The following is a 17,280-nucleotide window of genomic DNA, read 5'->3' on the forward strand; positions in this document are numbered from 1 at the left end:
CCATGTAACTAATTTTAATTTAATTAGATTAAATCGAAATTATGATATTTTCATACCTATAGCTTACCAAAGAAGTTTAATTTTCAATTTATAAAGATTTCTTGAATATGATTTTAGAATTATTCAACAAGATGATAAGTATTTATTAAATTTTGTGAATCATGAAAAATAATAATTAATTTTTAATCATTATACTTCATCTTTCAATCTCTCATCTAGATACATATTCTATTATTACTATGTCTAAACTTCATTTTGTTGTATGACTAAATAATATTTCCATTAAAACTGTCAAAGCGAGTTGATTCGTCCCGTTAAATCCGTTTTGCGATAGACAAAAAATATTTTGACTTGTAGTTAGTCGGTCCGCACGACCCGCGGGTAGCATATATGAAATACAAACCCGTTCCGCGAATGTATTCGGATTTGCGGGATTGTCCATGGATTTTGTTTAAATAATTTTAAAGTAACCAAAATTTAAAATACTACTAAAATAAATAAATAAATCAAAATACTATTAAAAGTTGAGGTTTTTGCAAAAATGCCCCTTTTTCAATGCCACTTTTCAAAAATGCCCTTTCTTTAAAACATTAAAAAAATGCTCTTAAAAATATAAGATTTACCCAAATATGTATGTAACATTATTAAAACATACACAAACTACATTTCTATGTATCTAAAATCTTATAAATACTTTATAAATACCTTATAAATGCATTTTAAATACCTTTAAAAACCTTTAAAATATCTTGTAAAACTTTTGAAAAACCTTTAAAATCCTTTAAAATAACTTGTAAAACCTTTAAAAACACCTTATAAAACCTTATAAATATTTGGATCGAGTCTTCAAGTAGTAGTTACAATCCATAAGTACCTTATAAACCTAATAAAACTTTATAAAAATTTCAGATTTAAAAAGGGGTATTTTTGAAAATGGACATCTAAAATGGGCATTTTTGAAAAGGGGCACACCAAAAGGGGCATTTTTAACAATTTCTCTTAAAAGTTTGTTTAAATTACCACATGTTGAATAAATTATAATTTTATCAATAAATACTAATATGCGGGCTGATCCGCCAATCCGCGGATGAAAACCGATTAAACCTATGACCCACTGCGAATTAATCCATGTGGCCCGCTTATTTGCGGGTTTAATATATTTTCCCAAATCTGCCCCATAGTGAGATGATGTGGGCTGGACCCGCGGTTTTTGACCTATTTTGACTGCTCTAATTCCCATGAATCGTCTAATTTTAGAATTTTAAAACACAAAATTCTATTTTGTAAATCATAATTATTACGATGGGTATATTTATAAACAATTTTACATTTTCTCTACAATTCGTTATTATAAATATTTATAAGTATACTACACGATTCGTTCTACTAAAAAACACACACAATATTAAACGCAACATATGTAAACCAATAGGGATTATTGTTTAAAATGCCTTTTTTTGGAAAAAACTTACGAAAATGCCCTTTTTTGAATAGTTTACGGATTTTGCCCTTTTTTAATACTTAAAAATGTACGTTTTTAGGATTTTTTTTCCCAAAAATACGTACTTTATACCAAATACTAAACCCTAAGAACAAATGGAACCGACTAAACCCAAACATAACGAGTGAAACGCATGTTAAATCATATTTTTGGAGCATGAAAAAGGGCAAAATGCATAAACTATTCAAAAAGGGCAAAATCCACAAATGCCCTTATGAAAAAGGACAAAATCCGTAATTTATTCAAACCAATATTCTCCCGCGGTGGACCGCGGGTCTGATCCTAGTGAAAACTTTATAGTAATATAATTGAGAAAATTAAATGCACGTAGTTGTTATGGAGTCTAGCTAGCTTTAAAGCAATTTAAATATGATCGATGACATATTGAAAAGTGATTTTTAACATCATAGAAATGGAACAATACGTAGGTGAATTTTTTGCAAAGATCTGTTGATAATTACCCAATAAATAACTTCTTTTTTTTCAAAACTAGTAAAACAACCTAAGTATCGAACGAAAATGGATAGACAGACCAAAAGTGGACATAGAGTCCACGGATGATAGGTGATGATGGAGGGTCAGGGACGTTAATTCTCTCCTCTTTGGATCTCATTAAGGATACCATCTTCTCCACCCGCTATTCTCTTACTTAAGGGACTGAGCAACTCTTTTTTTGGTCGTTGATTTGCCACTCCCAGTCTTTATCTTTTGGACTGAACAACTCTTTTGGTCGCATATGCTATACATTTGGATTGGACTATATTGGAGTAAACCAGTATTGTTCAAAATATCACATCATACGACATAATTGTGAATAACCCAAGGCAATCGAATTTGTTCCATGCAAGAAAATCGTGATAATTTGTTCCCTTGTCCTTTCACTGAAAAGATAAATGAGTGGGAGCGCTTGATGAGAGAGCTGTTGCCATCACGAGTCACGACTCAACCAATGTTTTAAACATTCTCGAGATGTTTTCACATAGGCAATTTCCGTTTTGTTTAAAAAAAATCAGAGAAAGAAATTTCGAATAAGACTAATTCTTTTTTGTCCAAGAAATGTTTCATTTGTTCATTGAAATATAGCTTTTTGATACGAATATTTTTTCATTTATACATATCTATATGAGTCAATACATACATAAATGATTTTATTATTGTCTTTACATCATCTACGTATATTAATACTAATGAAGCTGACTGTTTCATATGTTTTCCAGCAGAAATATATGAAAACATTACACACAATTCATAAATTAGAGAAATTTTATCTAAGAAGTGTGACTGACCTGACTTCCGATTAATTATGATTCTCAAACTTAATTATTCTTAGTTCTATTACAAACTTTTTTCTTGGTTTTATATATTCTTACAAACTTTGACTTGTATGTAGAATTAATTTTAAGGGGAAAGTTTCCTAATTAAAATCCTAATACAGAAACACTAAACCACTTTACTAATTACGTTATGTTTGCGGATTTTACAATCTTTAATTACCATCGTCTGAGCTATATATAAATCCAAACATGAATTTCATTATAGGATTTTCTCATCAAATTTGTTCTTCTGTCGTCTTTAAATGCATGGATGCTTCATTTGCTTGCTACACAGATTCTATTAATAATATATTTTGAATACTATTTAAGAATGTGGGAACTGGTAAGTACAGTATAAGCAAAACATTTATTATAGAACATGGCGGGCCAATATAATTAAATACATTTTTAACAGACTCAAATCAGAATGGCTTTCATCGAGACACCTACAACGTACATGAATCAAATATATTACATGAATTATTTCTCTTGTTCCTGATCTGGTCAATCGTTTTCTCACGAATGATATTGATATCTTAATGGTTTTTCATACTCTTTACCAGAGAATAAAATGGAAACCTTGATTGATATATCTAAGGATTTCTCCGTGGAGCTATAGAAAAAGTTAAAAAATAATATTTGATAGATTATCTTTAGGAAAAGACAATCTCTAGGGAAACATATATACAATTAAAGTAGTTAAGCGAATTAGTTGGTCGAAAATATTGTTATTTTAGTGGTTTTTACTTTTTAGGATGTCATTCACTTAAAAAACAATAAAAAAAAGTGGAGAAAGGGAATGACTAAAATTAGGCCACCAAACAAACAAAGAGAAATGGAGAAAAAGGGGCAACAACAACCACAGTCGCGAGGATCCATCGGATACCACTCGTCTCACCAAACCCTCTTTTCTTCTTCAGAACTCATTTGGTCCCACTTTCACATTTTCACCAAACCCCTTCCTCTCGCTGTCCAAATCAGACTCATCAACTTAACAAAATCCCAAACCTAATCAATTAGGTACACGTCATTGAATTATATATATCAATAAATTAATCAACATATTACTCATTAAGGAAATGTAGAAATCAGATGGATCCAATCATTCGAGATATACCCATATTGTTGGAATCTAAATGTGTGGCAAGTGTTTTTGCTATTGTTGGTCCAGGTTTTTCTTTTTTTTTTTAACGGAAAGAATTAGTGGGAAAAAACTAAAATAACTCAGAAAGAAGTTGGATTCAATCCACAAACTTCAGATGGCTCAAAATTATTGTGTTCCACAAATTTTGAAACCCAATAAAGTGTGTAATGAGAAGCTTTAAACTTATGAAAGTTTATAGGATTGGGACGTATCGGACCTCTAAGTAGATTAGAATTGACGCCCTAGACATTTTTCTTAGGGTGACTTACACTTTGGCATACTTTTTGTGAGTTTCGTTTCAAAACAGACACTTTCTCAGTTTTTCAAGATTTTTACACTGTTAATTTTATATCAATACCAAAATACCCTTAAAATACAGCATATGTGCAAACAAAAACGTGGACACATAAACATTAGTATAATTCTTTTCTTTTTTTTTCCCTTCTCGTCACTTTTCTTTCTCTCTCTCTCTTTTTTTTTCTCTCATTCTCTCTTTATTTATTATTACTTTAGTTATTTTGTATCACACATATTATATATTTCTTTATACAATAGACTAAGATTTAACTTTTCATACATTTTAAGATCCATTTTGCTATATTTTAAATAAATAACTATATTATATATTATCCATTTCTAATTGACCATTTATTTCTTATTAAGTGGATATCAATTGATCCTTGAATAAACATACTACATCAAACTCACCAAAAAAACATACTACATCAATATTTTTAACTTCGATCATCCAAACATATCTGCTAAACTCTGACCACATAGATTAATGAAGATAAGGTTTCTCGATGGACTATACATCCGCAAAACTCTGAACAAGTCTGTTTTTCATAGATATGCTTTTTTCGTTTATATGACCATCCAACACTGAACACATGGTTAACATTAATTTATCTCAAGCATAATATAAAACGCCTTCGAACATTTGAACATATGAATTCTGTTTTTGTAAACAGACACACATACAAACTCATCCAAACAGACAATATCTATAGATATTTGAACAAACATATTACACCAACATTTATAACTACCGATCATCCAAACATATTAGCTAAACTCTGATCACATAGATGAATAAGACTAAAGTTTCTCGATAAACTATACATCCGTTAAACTCTGATCAAATGTCTATTGTTCATATTTTATTATTAGACATATTTTTTTGTTTATCTAACCATTCAACATTGAACACATGGTTAACATTAATATATCTCAAGTTTTTATATACAATGTCCACGACCATTTGACCATTTTACTATTTGATTGATTTTCTCTAAGGGTAAGTGAAACTTCAGCATACTAAAACCTAAACCTTAAACCCTATATTATTACACATAATTTTTTTCATCCTTTTATAATCATACACATGATTTTTATATCAATTCACAACTTTAGATATGAAAGATAATCGTCAATACAAAGTCTCTGTTTGCAACTATTGTGTTTGAAGTTGCATCGTAACCACCGCGTCATAGTCACCGCATCGTAGCCACCGCATCTCAACCACGGTATCGCATCCATTGCAAATCGACTTACTTTAACTCCTTGTTCGCTACTAAATGGACACAAAATCTTCGTCAACAATCTTGATTCAAAACCTGCAAGCCAATCAATCCGACCATGAAACTTCAACTTTTAAAAGTCGTGACTCTCAACAATTCACGTAGATGTTCCAGTTGAGATGGACGACTTTGCTTCGTACATGTGTTCGCTGCTAAATGGACACAAGAAAGTTCTAAATAACTGATCTAATCTCACCAAATTCACTTTTTGACTCTTCATCAAATCAACGAGCATTACTTGATTGTTTCGTTCACAAATGGACTGATTCATTTAGTTAGACACATTTGGACCCAAAAAGATTGAATTTGAATTGAAACTACAACAGCAAAACACCCAAAAACCACAAAATTTCACATTACTCATTCTACCAAACTCTAGTTTAGAAAAGAAAACAATGAATTAAGGTTCCAAAAGAATTATATCGAAAATTAAGAGAGAGAAATATAGTTATATGAATCTGGAGATGGATTGCTCATGAGAAGGGAGACATATGGGATTAGGGCCTCTATCCACGTCTGATTTCAAAGATCAAATCGATGAAAGACTAGTAGATAAACACACACACGACCACAAGTTCAACAATCAGAAACAGCCCCGGCTCAATATATTTGAGAGCCTTAGGGCAAAAAAATTTTTTTTGGCCTATTATTATATACAAAGAGAAAATTTACTTAATTTTTAAAAATTTTGCGGAGTTTTTATAGTAAAAATTGTTATTTTAAAAATTTTGGGCCTTTTTATACATTTTCTTATAAATAATTAGGCCTCTTAAAATATAATTCTCATATTAATAATATTTTAAAAAAATATTTGGGCCTTTTTATATGTAAAATTTTTTTATAAAAAAAAAAGCTCCGGGCCGTCGCACTTCCGCCCTACCCATCTGAGCCGGGGCTGATCAGAAAGACCAAATTTAGAGGAAGTGGAGAATTTTCTTTTTTTCCTTTCTTGGATGTAAAAAACACAGTTAAAAAAAGAAAAGCGAATCTGAAATTAAATTGATGGATTAGAATTTGGAAAGAAAGAGAAAAGGGAAGAGAGGGATAAAGAATGAGAGGATACGGGGAGAGAGAAACAAAAGAAATGAATGTGAGAAGAGAGGATGAAGAATATTAGAGTAAAGAATATGATTAGAGGGTAAAAGAGTAAAAGACTCCAAAAGAAAGTGGGTTGATATCACAAAGTGTCTCATATTGAAAACACTTTTGAAAAAGTGTGTTTGAAGGTAAATAACTCTTGTAATTATTATTGTAGATTGGTGGCAAATGAACCGTTGGACCATACGCAGAACTTTAATAGACTAATAGTGGTAATGGTATTGATTATATACATTTGATTTAAGAAAACAAACTAATTAACTATAAAGTTGTGCATTTATCGATACACTCATTACCAATTTACCATAATGTACTACTTTTGTATAGTATGTTCTATCTACTCTGCTCCAAATCCTGTCACAATTTTCAACATTTAATCATTCTACATTCGTTTTTTTTTTCCCCCAAATCATTCGTTTAAGAACCTAAAGATAGCCCTATGCAACCTTGTATTTCGCTCGTCAGAGGTTGGCCGTGTTCGGAGGAGAGTCGCCAGCGATCATCTCAGCGACAGATCAAAACGACGGTGGCGGCGGCCATCAATAAAGCAAAACGACGACAGGTGCGGCAAAAGGTTGATGACGGAGGTGTCGCTGGGGAGAGAAAAATGTGTCGCCGAGAGACAGAGTAGTCGCTGGAATTTCAAGCCACAGGTGCGGCAACTCATTCAACACTAACGGCGACTCTTTTTAACAGGGGCAGCGACTCTTTTCTTTTGTACAGTTACCGGGTTACGTCTCTGTCGGTGTCTATTTTCTTGTCGCAATCGCTCATTGAGCGACTCCAAAAAAGAACAGGGCCTTGTCTATTGGGCTTGGTGCAGTTATTCTTTAATGGGCTATTTTTCTAGATCGTTTGTTAAAAAGCCACACCATTTTCCCCCCTTGTTTCGTAAACCAAGTTGATTTCTAATCTTATCACATCTATAAATTTCTTCGTAGGTAATTTAACTCAAGCAATAAACAAAGAGACTTATGTTCAACCATACAAGTTATTCAGACAATCAAAATCAGTAAGATGATTAATGATGTAATTATCGGCTCTAGCTAACCCATAAAGATGCGAGATATATATATTTCTCCACACATGCGAAAACGTCATCCAAACAATAGATATATGTAGAAACAAAAGGATGAGAAAATTAAACAAGGAAATTAATCCTTGGTGAGATTGTTGTTACTTCAATCTCCGAGACTCCGAGTGCTTATTCTTTATTTTCTTCTGAAAAATATAAAAAAGAAAGACATGAAGAGCATATATACTTGGTCATTCGTCAGTCGTCACAGAATATAATAGCCTTCGAGTTTTGATACGTGTGTTGGCGATCGCTAGCTGTGGTTTGTGGTCACTCAAATCATATTTATTATATAGTGTTTGGAAAATTAACTGATGATCATCAACAAATTTGGAGATGATTAGAAGGTGTTTTGTTATAGATTTGTGAGCTTCAATTACCCAAAGCATCTTCTTTGTGTAATTGTGTTCTTAGTTTAAAAGTCACTACTTTTAAAGATGAAATAATGTTTTTTGCAATAAAAATGTAAAAAGAACACATATTAACAATAAAGAAATGGACTAAACATAACTAAATAACATGTTTATAAGGAAGCCTAAAAGCTTTAAATTTTCATAACAAAAAAATCGCAAAGAAAATTAGCGCTTACAAAGCAATATATAATATTGTTTGTAAATTTTTGCCTCAAATGTTGACTGTTATGTTGCCAATGGTATTGATTTGGCGTTCATGAAATACCACTTGTCACTTTATTACTTTATATAATTACAGATGATAAGATTTATTTTCTATCTCAAAAGACAAAAACATTTGCTGTAAAATAGAGCTGAATCATATTGACAAGATTAGCGAACGACCTGGAAATGGCCAGGAGGGATCACTACATGTCAACTGGGATCAACCTTTTGAGATGCACATTTACATTAGATTAGAACGACCGAAAAAAAAGTCGTCATAAAAGAAAAAAGATAGTAATGAGAATATTATCTTTCTGAGTTCAAAAAGTTGGAGTCTGCTAAAGTCCATACACATGAGGAGGCGATAAAGGAATTCGTCATTTGTCCATACATAATAAGACCCATTATAGTCATCTGCCCTAGTACAGATCATCATTCAGATAAATTTTATGCTGGACTTGTTTTCCAACTTATATATTAACAAATATATAAAGTCTTTAATTACCCTAGATTATAATATCAGTTTTAACCCTTAGGGCATGGACAGTAGAACATCTTCACATGTGTAAGTGGTAATAAAAAAAAGCAAAAAATTGTTTCTCTCTTCACATCCGGGTGTAAGTTTACACTCGGGTGTAATACTCACACTCTCTTTCTCTTCTTTCTCTCTCTCTTTTCTCTTTTTTAGACAATTTTTGCATTAAATAAGTTTTTTTTATACTTACACCTCCTCCAAACGAATGCCCCATTGCCCTTGGTCTTACTTAACGAGAATGAGAAGAGAACTACAACAAACTTATTTTAAACAAATAATAGGAATGATTAGTCGGGATGTTCACACAGTAAAGAATCTTGTCATGTTGTTTTGTCTCCTAACAAAATGTACAAATTAATACAGATGATCCAAATGGAGAAGATACAGAATACAGTTATAAGGAAAATAAAATAAAACATATTGATTATAACTAGGATACGAAACTAAAAAGAAAAAAGAAAAAAGAAGATGCCATTGGAAAAGGCAAAGAAGCATTATCCATTTTAATAAAGCAAATAGAAGCGGAAGAGATAGATTTAAAATCTCATTAGCCGATGCGATAAAACAGTTAAACACTCAGATCTCAAGTTTGTCTACTCTCCCAAAAACCCGATAATATTGTTCTCTTCTCAACGTTTGACTGGTGTCTCCTATCTTTGCATGAGTACAATCTTTAAAATATTTTTAGTTAATCATTATTTATACATAGTTATTTTATTTAATGCTATATCTCTACAAGATTTTTTTACCACTTTTATCCTCCACTTTCTTAACGTTTATCAGCAATTTTGGATTACCAATTTCCCACTATAAGTATGATAATTGTACACTTTTTTAGTTCTTTTCTTTTCTTTTCTTTCAATATTGCTAACAAGAAAAAAAAAATTATAAGTATTTTACTCTTATTATATTCTACATATCAATAAATAATAACTTTGTACATGCACACTCAAACTGTCAAACACTAGTATATAGGTCGATTTGTTTTTTAACGATTTTTCCCGGAAATATTTATGTGACGAAAAAGCAAACATTATAAGATTCATTTGTTTGTTTTATAGTACACGTTATTGTTCATATTATATCATCAATGTTAATTAAAAATAAAAATAAATATGAAATCTATATCTGTTGACAAAAAAAAGCAAGAATATCCGAACAAAATTTCGAATATAATTTAGGGATGAAAAATAGAATCTCCAATATAGTTAAGATATTATAAGATTCATGTTTAGTATATCTTAGAATTAGATAATTAAGGAAAATTATCGTGATCATCAATTTACAAATTTCCTACCTGAATTCATTATTAATCTTTAAGTAACCTGTTTTATTTTATTTTGAAAAGTATATCAATAAGAGAACTTTGGTCATTAAAAATACAATACAAACTTTAATCACTTTCTATTAAAATGATCTAATCTGGATAAATATTAGTATTTATTAATTTCCCATAAACAATAAACTTGTGGAATGAAACTATAAATATTCTTAGAGACAGAGAATGTCATTTAATTAAATCTGGAAATATATTAAAAATGTTGACAAAAAGAAATAAGAAATATATTAAAATGGCACCGTTTCGCTGGAGACTGTGGGCTGTGGGAATCCACTACAACACGCTAAAGGTGGACTATAACGATCTGGACCATTGAATTAAATGTAAAGCAATATGAACCGTTAGATGTAAGTAGAGTCCAGGCTGAGAAGATGGACCCAACAATTGTACCTTTACCACTTACCTCCACTGGCTTTGAAGCTGCTCTCTCTCTCACACATAAAAAGCAAACACTTAACGAGGAAGAAACACACTCATATCTCTCTCACGTTCCCCAAATTTTTCATTTTTATTATCTTTTTGGGTTTTTGGTTTTGGTTAAACCGTTTCTGTGTCTTTAGATCTCTCTTAATAGTAAGGATAATTAATTTTAGGTTCTGTTTGGTTCTGTTTCTGGAAATTTCACTTTTTCACTTTTTTGGGATCACATTTAGCTTTTCTGGTTCCTTTATTTTGTAACGCCATTTATGTGTTGAACTTGTGTGAAGTGTTTGGACTGAGCAGAAGATGGTGAGAATCTCACTGCTTTTGTTGTGTCTACTGGTTTCAACTTGTCTCTTCACTTCTTCATCAGCACAAGCTCCAGGTAATTGACTGTTTCTGAGTAGTTTTTTTTGATGTTTTCCTTGTTGAAATAGTTGGAAAGATTCTATTTTTTTGTGATGTAGTAACAAGGGTTTTTGAAAGTTTTGCCTTTTGTAAACAAATCTCAAGAGCTGGTGGTGTTTGAGATTTGTGTGTAGTTATGCTCATATATGTGTGTTTAGTTAGATTGCAGTAGGGAAAAAGGTGGAGTCTTTGTTGTATTTGAAGGAAATTCTAACACAAAGAATCAAACTTTTGTTTTTTGGGTAAGGGCAGGTTTTGTGAGCTTGGATTGTGGAGGTGCAGAGCCATTCACTGATGAACTTGGACTTAAATGGTCACCTGATAATCATCTTATTTATGGAGAAACCGCCAAGATATCGTCCCTTAACGAAACAAGAGCTCAGTACACGACTTTAAGGCATTTCCCTGCTGATTCAAGAAAGTATTGCTACACTCTCAATGTCACGAGTAGAAATAGATATCTTGTTAGAGCTACTTTCTTGTATGGTAATTTCGACAACAGCAACAATGTGTATCCCAAATTCGATATCTCCCTCGGGGCGACTCATTGGGCGACCATTGAAATCTCAGAAACCTATACAATCGAAACGGCAGAACTAGTGTTTCTGGCTTCTACTCCTAGTGTCAGCGTTTGTTTGTCGAATGCCACAACTGGACAGCCGTTTATATCTACCCTTGAGCTTAGGCAGTTGAATGGTTCGATGTATTCCACATTATATGAAGACCGGTTTTACCTGAGTGTTGCAGCACGGATAAATTTCGGGGCTGAAAGTGAAGCTTCTGTGAGGTCAGTATATAATTTATAATCTGTTTGCTGTGTCAGCATTGTGATTTATCAGGATAAGTTAAGGAAATGAGTTGGTATTGCAGGTACCCGGATGATCCGTATGATAGAATATGGGAATCTGATTTGCATAAGAAGCCTAATTATCTTGTGGATGTTGCTGCTGGGACTGTGCGAGTGTCGACTACATTGCCAATCGAAGGCGTTGCCGATGACAGACCGCCTCAGAAGGTTATGCAGACGGCTGTGGTTGGAACAAACGGGTCCTTAACATACAGAATGAATCTGGATGGCTTCCCTGGCTCTGGTAGGGCATTCACATACTTTGCTGAAATCGAGGATTTGGCTGACGACGAGTCAAGGAAGTTCAGATTAGTTCTACCTGATCATCCTGAGTTTAGCAAAGCCGTTGTTAACATCAAGGAAAATACGCAGAAACCGTATCGTGTTTATGAACCTGGCTATCCTAACATAACACTTCCATTTGTGCTGAGTTTTAAATTTGCCAAAACGGCTGATTCTTCTAGGGGACCCATTCTGAATGCCATGGAGATCAACAAATATCTGCGGAAAAGCGATGGTTCAATAGACGGTGAGCACTACTACCCTCCTCTTAGTGTTGTAGGTTCACATTTGACTCTAAGATGATTTCTTGTATTGCAGCAACTGTTATGGCTAATGTGGCATCTCTCTATTCTTCTACTGAATGGGCTCAAGAAGGTGGTGACCCTTGTTCACCCTCACCGTGGTCTTGGGTGCAATGCAATTCGGATCCACAACCAAGGGTTGTTGCTATGTAAGGAAGTCTATCTTAGTAGCTTTATTTGCTATCTGTTTTCTTTGTGTATGTGCTTAAATTTCAATTATGTTATGCTTCGTATTTCCGCAGCAAGCTGTCGAATATGAACTTGACAGGAAATATACCTTCTGACCTGGTGAAATTGACTGGTTTGGTTGAGTTGTAAGTTACTTATTTCTTAGACTTTTGAATTTGGGATTATACAGAGATGTTCTCTTACTGATGTTGCAACTTTTGTGGATGGCAGGTGGCTTGATGGGAATTCTTTTACGGGTCCAATACCGGATTTCTCTCAGTGTCCAAACCTGGAGATAATGTAAAATCACTTTCTTTGGAGTTTAAATTTCTTTTCTTGCCTTCATATAACTATAAATATATAATGGACTATGGCAGACACCTCGAGAACAACGGACTAACCGGAAAGATTCCTTCCTCGTTGGCGAAACTGCCAAACCTGAAGGAACTGTAAGCTTTTTAAAAAGGATTCATATTTTGATATATTAATTCTTGTGGTGAGGATGATATTATAATCTACATTCTTATGCGCCTAACCTGGTTTATGATTGCAGGTACCTGCAGAACAATTTGTTATCAGGAACAATACCATCAGACCTGACCAAAGATGTAATCTCAAAGTAAGTATATTGTCGGATTTAAACTGCTTTCACGTGAATAGCTCCTAGCTGGATGGTCTTGAGCGTGCTCAATAACACATGCGTTCTTCCTTTTTTGTTGTTTCCAGCTTCTCTGGGAACCTTAATCTTGAAGAAAGTGGAGATAAAGGGAAGAAACTCGGTGTCATCATCGGTGCATCAGTTGGTGCTTTTGTTCTGCTAATCGCAACCATCATTTCTTGCATCTTCATGTGCAAAAGCAAGAAGAATAACAAGTTGGGAAAAACTTCGGGTATGTTAAATTTCTGCAAGTATACCGGTTTCATAGTGTATCTTGATTCTAGGGCTTGAATAAGTATGCTTACCTTTTTTCTTGGGTTAATTTCAGCGGAGTTAACGAATCGTCCCTTGCCGATTCAGAGAGTGTCATCTACCTTGAGTGAAGCTCATGGAGACGCTGCACATTGCTTCACACTTTATGAGATCGAGGAAGCCACAAAAAAATTCGAGAAGAGAATTGGGTCGGGAGGTTTTGGAATCGTATACTATGGGAAAACAAGAGAGGGGAAAGAGATTGCTGTAAAAGTTCTTGCAAATAATTCATATCAGGGAAAGAGAGAGTTTGCAAACGAGGTAAATATGACTTAATCTAAACCCATATCAATATGTGCCCCAAGTATCTATTTTTTTATTTTGCTTAGGAGGTAACACAAGTTATTATATATGATTTGTTCAGGTTACATTACTCTCAAGGATACATCATCGGAACCTAGTGCAGTTTCTTGGTTATTGCCAAGAAGAGGGAAAAAACATGCTTGTGTATGAGTTCATGCACAATGGGACTTTGAAGGAGCATCTTTATGGTAACATATCTTTTTATGTTAGGACGGTATATTTCAGGGTTTTGGTTTAACGTGATGTTAACAAGTGAATTTATTTTTCAGGGGTGGTACCGCGTGACCGGAGAATCAGTTGGATTAAACGGCTTGAGATAGCTGAAGATGCAGCCCGAGGTCTGTGAACCTTACAAAACATAACAGAAAGCACTCTTGACCTCTGATCTGAAGCCATTTTTTCGATATTTTGATTTTGTTGGTTTTGATTGTTTCTGTAGGTATCGAGTATCTTCACACGGGGTGTGTTCCAGCAATCATACACAGGGATCTCAAGACGAGTAACATCCTACTCGATAAACAAATGAGGGCGAAGGTTTCAGATTTCGGATTGTCGAAATTTGCAGTTGACGGGACCTCACATGTCTCCAGCATTGTCCGTGGCACAGTTGGATATCTTGACCCCGAGTAAGCTAGACTTAAACTAATGCCAAGAACTTCACATATCTTTATTGAAACTAGCATAATGTCAAGAACTCACATATTTTCTTTATTCGATGTTAAAGGTACTACATATCGCAGCAGTTAACGGAGAAGAGTGACGTATATAGCTTCGGAGTCATTCTTCTTGAGCTAATGTCCGGCCAAGAAGCCATATCGAATGAAAGCTTTGGTGTCAACTGCCGGAACATAGTCCAATGGGTTAGTTCATTTTTTTTTTGTGGTTACGCTTCGTTTGGATATATTATATTTGAAACCGAATCGCCTTATAAATCTTCCCTTTGGTACTGTTTCTTGTAGGCCAAGATGCATATAGACAACGGGGACATACGAGGGATCATCGATCCAGCACTAGCGGAAGACGATTACAGTCTCCAATCAATGTGGAAGATTGCGGAGAAAGCGTTGCTGTGTGTGAAACCGCACGGGAACATGAGACCGTCAATGTCCGAGGTGCAAAAGGATATCCAAGACGCGATTAGGATCGAGAAGGAAGCGTTGGCCGCAAGAGGCGGAATATCGGACGAGTTTTCCCGGAGCTCGGCTCATTCGTCATCTCTCAACATGGGAATGCTTGACCTGGCTGGATCACAGAATTATGTTTCCATTGATGAGTCTGTACTGCAGCCAACAGCTCGGTAGTAGATTCGGCTTTGCTTGTACAGATGTGTTTTTTACCTTTCACGTTGTCTGGTCTTTTTACTTTAATTATTAGTTCTGCGCTTAACGCTACCTTTTTTTTTTTTTTTAGACTCGAGCTTACAAGAAGTGTTTCTAGTTTTTTTTTTTTTTTTTTTTTTTTTAAATTGTTTTCAGACTAACTGGTGATTTGTCTGGGATTGTGTTATATTATGTTTTCTTTTAACTGAATTCACATTTTCAACTGATTATATATATGATGAGTTTTATGTTCAAAGTTATCTCTATATGTAGAATTAAAACAATTATTAAAATCATATGTTAGTTATCGTGGTTGTTGGGGCGGGCGCGCAGAGCCTATCGCATATAACGGGTACGGATATTAGTTTATCTCTATACTATTAGAAGAGAAGTACAAATGTAAATAGGTCGGGTCAAAATCAGAAAATTGACCTAAAATTCTAAAATCGGATCTTTGAAATTTTTTTGGAATATAAATTCAAATTAATAATGAAAAATCGAACTAAAATCAAATGTTTATGGAAATCAAATAAAATTTGATTGTACTTATGGTAACTAATTATAAAGGGAAATTGTTAAAAATGTCCCTTTTGGTGTGCCCCTTTTAAAAAATGCCCCTTTTACATGTCCATTTTCAAAAATGCCCCTTTTTAAATCTGAAATTTTTATAAAATTTTATTAGGTTTATAAGGTACTTATGGATTGTAACTACTACTTGAAGACTCGATCCAAGTATTTATAAGGTTTTAAAGAAGTAGCATTTTTGAAAAGTGGCATTGAGAAAGGGGCATTTTTGCAAAAGCTCCAATTATAAAATCATATTCCGAACAATATTATACATTAATTACGTATAATATATTTGTTCATATACTTTTGGAACTAATTCCATAACAATCAACGTTTTTCTCATTAATTTTGCTTATTTTAGCCAGTTATCATTAATTAAAAGATATCTTACTTGCTTCTAGAGATTTCTAAAAAATTTATCACAACTAACCCATCTATTTTATAAATTAAATAAATAGATATTTTTATTTTGGTCGTGTAAATTAAATAGATATGAAATCTATGTAACTAATTTTAATTTAATTAGATTAAATCGAAATTATGGTATTTTCATACAATCATACTTATAGTTTACCAAAGAAGTTTAATTTTCAAATTATAAAGATTTCTTGAATATGATTTTTAGAATTATTCAACAAGATGATAAATATTTATTAAATTTTGTGAATCATGAAAAATATTAATTATTTTTAATCATTATATTTCACCTTTCAATCTCTAATCTAACAAATAAGATACATATTCTATAATTCCTATGTCCAAACTCCATTGAGTTGTATGACTAAATAAGATTTCCATTAGAGCTGTCAAAACGAGTTGATTCGTCCCGTTAAGCCTGTTTTGCAATAGGCAAAATATAGTTTGGCATGTAGTTAGTCTGTCTGCACGACCCGCGGGTAGCATATATGAAACACAACCCCGTCGCGCGAATGTATGCTGATTTGCGGGGTTATCCGTGAATTTTGTTTAAATAATTTTAGAGTAACCAAAATTTAAAATTCTACTAAAATAAATAAATTAAAATGTTTTTAGAGAAAATAATCTTATATATCATTATATTTATAAATATTATAATTTTATTTATTAAAAGTTTTTTAAACTACCACATGTTGAATAAATTATATTTTTATCAATAAATACTATCATGCGGGTTGATCCGCCAACCCCCGGACGAAAACCGATGACCCACTGCGAATCAATCCATGTGGCCCGCTTATTTGCGGGTTTAATATATTTTCTCAAATCTGGCCTATAGTGAGATGATTTGGGCTCGACCCACGGTTTTTGATCTATTTTGACTGCTTTAATTCCTATGATTCGTCTAATTTTTGAATTTTAAAACACAAAATTCCATTTTGTAAATCATAACTAATACAATTGGTTTAATTATAGAGAAATTGTTAAAAATGCCCCTTTTTCAATACCCCTTTTCAAAAATGCCCCCTTTGAGAGTCCATTTTTAAGTTTGCCCTCTTTTAATTTTTAATGACCA

General features: G+C 33.1%; 1 protein-coding gene across 1 annotated transcript; it reads left to right on the plus strand.

Annotated features, from left to right (window-relative positions):
• Nucleotides 1-10,517: 10,517 nt before the first annotated feature.
• LOC110229184 (probable LRR receptor-like serine/threonine-protein kinase At1g67720) lies at nt 10,518-15,455 on the plus strand. The gene is made up of 15 exons (XM_021028613.1): nt 10,518-11,007; nt 11,283-11,817; nt 11,901-12,406; nt 12,478-12,610; nt 12,704-12,775; nt 12,861-12,929; nt 13,007-13,078; nt 13,183-13,248; nt 13,356-13,519; nt 13,616-13,860; nt 13,964-14,090; nt 14,172-14,240; nt 14,342-14,528; nt 14,627-14,762; nt 14,862-15,455. Exons 1-15 carry the CDS (start codon nt 10,929-10,931, stop codon nt 15,201-15,203), a joined length of 2,802 nt encoding a protein of 933 aa, XP_020884272.1. The 5' UTR covers nt 10,518-10,928; the 3' UTR covers nt 15,204-15,455.
• Nucleotides 15,456-17,280: the final 1,825 nt, after the last annotated feature.

This window comes from Arabidopsis lyrata (assembly GCF_000004255.2).
Source record: "Arabidopsis lyrata subsp. lyrata unplaced genomic scaffold ARALYscaffold_4, whole genome shotgun sequence".
NCBI lineage: Eukaryota > Viridiplantae > Streptophyta > Magnoliopsida > Brassicales > Brassicaceae > Arabidopsis > Arabidopsis lyrata.

Bases quoted from the DNA above. Each gene is read 5' to 3' on its own strand.
- LOC110229184 (XM_021028613.1), top strand. From the start codon at position 10,929: ATGGTGAGAATCTCACTGCTTTTGTTGTGTCTACTGGTTTCAACTTGT. The intron at 12,407-12,477 runs GTGAGCACTACT...CTTGTATTGCAG, and splicing joins AAGCGATGGTTCAATAGACG to CAACTGTTATGGCTAATGTG. The intron at 12,930-13,006 runs GTAAAATCACTT...GGACTATGGCAG, and splicing joins TGTCCAAACCTGGAGATAAT to ACACCTCGAGAACAACGGAC.